This window comes from Nicotiana sylvestris, chromosome 8 (assembly GCF_000393655.2).
Source record: "Nicotiana sylvestris chromosome 8, ASM39365v2, whole genome shotgun sequence".
NCBI classification, from domain to species: domain Eukaryota; kingdom Viridiplantae; phylum Streptophyta; class Magnoliopsida; order Solanales; family Solanaceae; genus Nicotiana; species Nicotiana sylvestris.
Genome location: NC_091064.1, coordinates 225,283,190 through 225,291,113, shown reverse-complemented (window position 1 = coordinate 225,291,113; position 7,924 = coordinate 225,283,190). Strand labels below are relative to the sequence as shown.

Below are 7,924 nucleotides of genomic sequence, written 5' to 3'. Positions count from 1 at the left end.
ATTTGGAGCCCTTAAATTGACGACGCAACCACTTCTATTCCTTCTTTTATTACTTACCTGTTTTTATTCATATTAATCGATAACTACTGGACGAATAGTACTGGTAGTTGTAGTTGGTTAGTTGTTTGTTGGACTTCTATGCATTTTAGTAGTTTTTACTATTCACCCCATGCTAATTGGATTAATAGTAATTTTAACAAGAACTTACAACTTGATGACGTCCGTAATTCGTAAATTAAAGTTTTCTCATATTACGTGTTATGACGACACCAATATAATACTCATACACAGAATGAGATGCCCATGAGGAAACATTAGTTTCTTTTTATTTATTTATTTATTTATTTATTTATTTATTTATTTATTTATACTCTGAGGTTTGCATGACAAGCAACACAATATCACGAAGCCAACCAACTTCTACTTAACAACTACTTCCACTATTGGCGACATATTTTCATTTTTCTTAACCTACAGGCCAAACAACAATATACCTGCTTTTAAAATGTTTCTCGTATACTTTGGACGCATGACAGGTTTATACTGTAAACCTAATTATTATTGAAGTATTAACTTGAAATTGCCGTAAAAATTCATAAATTTTAAACTGTGGATTCAGTTCTATTTGGACGCATGACGGGTTTATACTGTAAACCTAGTTATTATTGAAGTATTAACTTGAGATTGCCGTAGAAATCCATAAATTTTAAACTGTGGATCCACTTCTGTTTGGACGCACGAACAATCTCTATACGCCAGGGACGAAGCTACTTTGATTGAAGAGTGGTCAACTGACCACCCTTCGCTGAAAAATTATACTACATATAAGGTAAAATATTACTTGTTATTGATTAAAAACAGATTTTGAACACCCTTATATAGCTCATCGGCAAAGCGTGTTCAAAATTTGAACACCCTTATTGAATTTTCTTGCTTCGCCACTGCTATACGCCATAATTTAAGATGATTTAATTTCTTCTCTTTATGAAAAGTTCTGTTTTTTCTTTAAATCCTGTCTTGGTTTATACCCCTTTCTTTTCTTTCTTTTCTTTCTTTTCTTTTCTTTTTTTGAAGTGCTGGATTATCTTCTTCTTCTTTTTTCTTTTCCTATGGAGAAAGAAAAATCTCATCAATAATTTGAATAACGTAACGGACTCAACAACTGCCCGTAACTCTAGTCCAAATTAGAGTTACATTACTGGCACAGGCTTGATCTTGTTATAAAACTTAGTATAATGTCTCACAAGGGCTATACTAGAATTTATGAAAAATCTTTAATAGTCAAATTCTTTCAGAAGTCCCATCCATAATTGATCAAAAATAACGAAAGGGGAACTAAGGAAGTGAATTTTTATGACTTTAAATTGACTAACTAAAAAGATTGAGAACTCTTCAGTTCCCAACTCAAAATAGAAAACGAAAAATACAATTGCGTTATGGTGCTAAAGACAATTGATTGGCATAAACTGCTGTGTGGACACATCTTAATTGCACCTAATTTTATAAATAAAGCAGCTTTAGAGAAAAGTCCTTTCTTTTTTTGCAATAATTAGTGAATCATTAATCAGTTGCAGATGATGATTTTACAGCTCTAGGGGCCAATTAAAATATAAGATTGAAATGATAGAAGATGCTCTTTTGAAAATTAGAACGCTGTTATCTTTAGATCACTGGAATTAATGCAACTCAAGAACACCAAGCCGGGAATGTACAATTTAGGTATAGATTGAATTTCTAGAAGTTAGCCTAAGGACTTTTTCACTGTACTCTAAAATCAGCGGCTTAAATCCAATAATTACGGAATAAATCAAATCAATACGGAAATTGTGTAAATTGCTAATATTGCTACTAAATAGCATAATACTAATTTCCGAGGGAAACCTCCTCCTTTTGGATGTGATAAGTTAAGTACGAGGAAATTCTAGTAAAAATAGCACGGGCTAGCCAGTTTTCGGACTGGTCATTTAAAAATAATCAGCATTTGCAAAGTTATTAAAAAATAGCCACTATTTTGCTGCAATACGGAAAGTTCCAGCATAATATACTAGAGAACGGTGCACCTGTGTATGAACTTCCAGCATATTATGCTGGAACTCCAACACGCGGAAAGTTCCAGTATAATATACTGGAGACACCAGTATATTATGTTGGACCGGTATATTATACTGGAACTCCAGTATACTGGAGTTCCAGTATACTTATGTTGGAACTCTAGTGGAATATTTTTCGGATTTTGAACAGTATTTTCGTTTAGATTTATCTTTACATAAAAAGTGGCTAAATTTCGATTACTTTTGAAACTGTGGCTATTTTTGAGTGACCACTTATAAATCTGGCTATGAATGAGATTTTTACATTCCTATACCATATATGAATCTATATTACCCTCCCTACTCAACTTTTAATATAACTATCTTTTATATACCTAATTACCATTTATGTACATTTTAGGAGATTTAGTGATATTAATTAGTCTCCTAATTTAACTCTACCGTATATTCCCACTCCCCCACGTTTCTCTCTCCAAATCCCACCCCCTCACCCACGTATCAAACCACACCCCACGTTTTCCTCTTCAATCACCCACAATTTTCTCTTCTAAAACCAGCCAAAAACTGTTAACCTATTTTGCAAGTACTTTCTTCAAAAATTAGTCAAAATTTGTACTCTTCTTCAAAGTTCATACCTCCATTAACAACTTTTGCAAAGCTAGCTTAAACGATTTTTAATGAAGAAGAACATAGCTTCAAAGAATAGCCCTAACAAATTTAAAGGATCAGATGTTCCACCATTGATAGCTATTAAAAAGATTTGAAGCTTTGAATTCGAATTTAGGTTTTCAAAAAATATTGCTTGTTTGAATTGGGTATTATTGCAAAACAATTGAGAATTATCTCTACGTCTCTCTCTATCTCTCAATCCCTAATTCCAGTAATGTAAAGCAAAGGAAAAGAGAGCAGCAATTCCACCATATAACCATTAAAAAAACTTTGAATCTTTGAATTCGAATTTGGGTTTTCAAAAATCATTAATTGTTTGGATTGGGTGTTGTTGCAAACAATTGGGAATATAGTTTGGAGTTTATATCTCAATTTTGAGAGTGTTTTGGTGAAGATTAGACTTGATTTTTGCTGAATTTCATATTGAAAGTCGAATAAGAAGAAGAAGAAGACGTGATATGCACTATATTTACAAAATTGTAGAAAAATTGTAAAAATAATGTAAGAAAATTGTAGATAAGTTGTAGATAAGCGTAGATAAATTTTGTAATATATAATTAGTTGTATGAAATTTATTTTTTATGTATAAATCATATACAAAATATACAAAAGACATACTGTATAAATTTTATATAAAATTTGTATTTAAGTTGTATGTTATTGTAGTTATATTTAACTTGATAGAAATAATGTGTGAAAGTTATAGATAAGTTGTATAATATATAAGTAGTTATATAAAATTCATTTTTACTATGTATAAATCAGGTACAAAGTATACAAAAGATATATTGTATAAAATTTGTATTTAAATTGTATGTTTTTGTAGTTGTATTTAATTGGGTAGAAATAATGTGTGAAAGTTGTAGATAAATTGTATAATATATAATTAGTTGTATGAAATTTATTTTTACTATGTATAAATCAGATACAAAATATATAAAAGACATATTGTTTTAAATTTTGTATCAAATTTGTATTTAAGTTGTATAGTTTAGTTGTATTTAACTGGATAGTGTACAAAAAAATTCCATGAATAAATTGTGTGCTTATAAACGAATTCATAATATGTTAACAAATTGACAATTGAATAAATTATGCAGACAGAGAGTTAGAGACAGATAAAACTGATTTTATAAATTCAAACCTAACAAAAAAATTACTTTGAGTTACAATTTAATGCACACAAAACCTGATGGAGGTTTGTGCCTGAACTTTTACATTTTCTCTGTATGCTTTTTTCATCTTTCTCTTGGTTCCTTCAATAACAAGATCTGATTTATAAATATGGAATACCATATTTTAGCCTTCTTTTTGATTTTTTTTTACAGTATTTGGTTTGGTTGAAGGAAGCTTCCAAATTTGTGAGGTAACGTGACTTACTAGCTAAGCTCATTTATTTGCCCCTTTCCAGATTTTAAATTTTGATTACAATTGAAATAGTAGGGAAAAAAATATAGAATATAAGTAGGAAAAAATATCTAAATTGCATTTGTTTTGAAAGAAGAGGGGGAGAGAGGAGGAAAAAAAGGAAAAGGGTGTAACTAAATCCCTTGATTGAAGGCACAAATAATGGATTTGGGAACCTTTCAAGGTAGATCATATATTTTTTGTAAACAAAATTTGTTTATGCCGGATAATTAGCTAAATATGAACATTAAAGGTAATAAAGTTTCAAATAGTGTATAGGAATGAAAAAATTCCTTTTGAATTTCTCCCGGAAATTCTACTATACGTTGGCCCATATGGAATTTGAATTTCTCAACAAGAAGTTGGCGAAATATTGGTAAAAATAGCACGGTATAGCCAATTTTCGGACTGGTCATTCAAAAATAGCCAGTGTTTACGAAGTCAATGAAAAATAGCCACTATTTTGCTGCAACAGAAATCGGTCCAACATAATATACTGGAGTTCGGTGCACCTGTGTATGAACTCCAGCATATTATGCTGGACCAGTATGCTTTGCTGACTCCAGTATAATATACTGGAGACTGGAGCACCGGTGCTCCAATTTCCAGTATATTATACTGGACAATTATACTTGTTGGAACTTGAGTATATTATGCTGAAACTCCATCATATTATGTTGGAGTTCCAGCATACTTATCTTGGAACTCCAGTATAATATGTTGGAGTTCAAGCATACTTATGTTGGAGTTCAAGCATACTTATGCTGGAACTCCAGTATAATATACTGGCGTCATTTCCGGGTTTTAAACAGTATTTTCGCTCAGATTTATCTTTACATGAAAAATGGCTAAATTTCGATTACTTTTGAAACTAGGCTATTTTTGAACGACCAGTTGTAAATCTGGCTATTTTTGAATTTCTCCCAAATATTGTGGGCTTGATATCTATATATTTATGGGCTAAATGCAAAGTTGCCCAAATGGGCCCATCAAGATCCAATAAGAAACGGGGAAACGTCGGAAAGGCCTTTGCATTTCCCTACTGATTTCTTTTTATTCTTCTCTTCAGCCGACTTCTACTTCAATTCACCTTTGCGAACTATATTTTAATCCCGGTTGAAGAAACAACTATGTGAATTCTCCAAAACATTCACACTTCATTCATAATAGCATGCTTAAATAAGCATATTCCAACAAATTTTGTACGTAAAGTTAGGGCAGTCCGGTGCACAAGACATCCCGTGTTTACATAGGGCCCAGAAAAGGACCGTATCCCAAGAGGTGTGATGTAGACAGTCTGCCTTAATACAAGTATTAGTAACGGCTTTCACGGCTTGAACACGTAACCTATATGTCACACGGAGACAACTTCATCGTTGTTCCAAAGATAACTTTAGAAGAATTAATATAGTTAGAATACTTTGTGGTCGTTAATCCACCAAAAATTTCTTTTTCTTTTAATTTAAGATTTAGTACAGATAATTTTTTCTGAAGTTCACATAATTGAAGTTAATGGCTTATAGCCTATTTGGCCTAAGATTTATTTTAGGCCAAAAGTGCTTTTGGTCAAAAATTAAAGTGATTTTGGGGAGAAGCAGAAGCAGTTTTTTAGAAGCAGAAAAAAGTAGATTCTCTCCAAAAGCATTTTTCTAAGAAGCACTGCAGTTTTCAAAAGCTTGGTCAAACACTAATTATTACTCAAAAGTGTTTTTCTAATTAATTATCCAAACATAAACTGTTTCTCACCAAAAATACTTTTTTGAAAAGTACTTTTGAGAAAAACACTTCTCAAAATAAGTTGATTTTAGAAGCTTGGTCAAACAAGCTATTAGTCCAAATATCCCCAAAAAAATATGGTATATATAGCTACATAATTTGCAGTGATTAATAAATAAAAAGTGCTTAGACAGTTTTTGGAATAGATGGTGCGCGCGGAAATGCGGGAAAATGCGTTTCCTTTGGTGGGAATACTGCATTCCCACTTTCACTTTAATAAATTAGACAAAAGAGCTTGTCCCATTTTTGTTTCCCTTCACTAAAGAGAAAAAGTGAAAGGCAACTCTCCAGCAAACGGAGAATACTATAGCTTAGCTGTTTATATTTGACTGCATTTTCTCTGAAATCATGGAGATAATGCATTCTGGGGCCCCATTAATCTCTTAAACCAAACACACTTTTTATACACAAACACCTTCTTTATTTTATTGTCTTTAAGTTAAACACCATTTTATATAAAAAAAAAAAAGCAGCTCGTGCACTAAGCTTCCTCTATGCGCGGGGTCCAGTGAAGGGACGGACCACAAGGGTCTATCGTACGCAATCTTACTCTGCATTTATGTAAGAGACTGTTCCACGGCTTGAACCCGTAATTTCCTGATCACATGGCGGAAACTTTACCAGTTACGTCAAGACTCACCTTAAACCCCATGCTATACAAAGAGAGTAATATATTGGTCATAAATCATAGTAGTAGGTTTTCTTTCTTCATGATCTTCTTTATGTGCTTTTCTTCTTTTTTCTTTTTTATTATATCTGCTAGCTGCTGCGCTGGGATCAAGAAAAGCTCAAAAAGAAGAATTCCACCGACGACACAAAACCATCAAAGGTCCCCATATATATTCCACCCTCACCCCTTTAATTCCCCCCTTTTTATTACTAGCTAGAACTAAACATTCCACCAAGAAAATATATATGGGGAATTGTTTGTTTGGAGGAGTTGGAGATGGAAATGAAGATATAGTCAAAGTAATAACATCAACAGGTGGTATCATGGAATTCTTAGCTCCGATTACAGTAGAGTCAATCACTGAAGAATTTCAAGGACATGGCATTTTTAGAAGCCATGATTTGTTTTGGAAGCCATTACCAGCACAAGAAGTATTACTAGCAGGACAATCTTATTATCTTCTGCCGCTCAACAAAGAACAGTATAGTAGCAGCAATATTATTACTGAGAATATTGATAATGTTATGGCTAAAATAGAAATAGGACATGTTAGGTCAAACAGCGTGCCACTTCCTCCTCAAATCCAAAACCTAGTAGTTGCTCCTTATAGAATGTCATTTGATAGCCAAGGATTATTAAAAAGATCTTATACAGAAGCATTGTATCGATATAGCAATAGCAATAGCAATAGCCGCAGCAGTCACAGTCAGAGAAAGAAGAGGAGCAGTGGTGGTGGTTTTTGGAAAGTGAAATTGGTGATAAGTCCTAAACAATTATTGGAGATTTTGTCACAAGAAACTGCCACTCAAGAGTTGATTGAGAGTGTGAGAACTGTAGCCAAATGTGGTAAAAGTGGAACCTCTTCTTCTGCCAGCTCCGTCGGCTTTTCCGATCAATGGAGTCTCTCCAGTAGTAGAAATGCTTCCTCCTACAAAGATGCCTTATTTTCATCAGATTAGAGTACTTTTTTATTTTATTTTTTGGTTTGTTTTTCCTTCTTTTGTACTATCTGTTTTACTGCATTCTGTTTGTGTCTCCTCAATATGCATATATATCTAGTCATATTTCATCACAGCATTCTTTGGTTACTGTCTATGAATTGTAGGGTTCGTTTGGTTGGAAAAAACTTATTCTAAGATTAATTATTTTGGGATTAGTTATTTCACTTTTTTACGGGGATAAAAAAATAATATAATTCCGGGATTAATTATACTGTAATATTCTTGTTTAACCAAAAATCTGAGTCTTTGGTCAAAGCTAAAAAAGAAATTCGGGTTACTGATAATCAGGAGACGAAAATAAAATGTTTTTGAGAATGATGGTAAAGCAGTAAATAGTTTTGTATTTCAGT

The 7,924-nt window shown here is 32.5% G+C and overlaps 1 protein-coding gene across 1 annotated transcript; it reads left to right on the top strand.

The window, feature by feature from the left end:
* Positions 1 to 6,586: 6,586 nt before the first annotated feature.
* Positions 6,587 to 7,718, top strand: LOC104240242 (uncharacterized). The gene has a single exon (XM_009795032.2). It carries the CDS (start codon positions 6,819 to 6,821, stop codon positions 7,530 to 7,532), a length of 714 nt encoding a protein of 237 aa, XP_009793334.1. The 5' UTR covers positions 6,587 to 6,818; the 3' UTR covers positions 7,533 to 7,718.
* Positions 7,719 to 7,924: the final 206 nt, after the last annotated feature.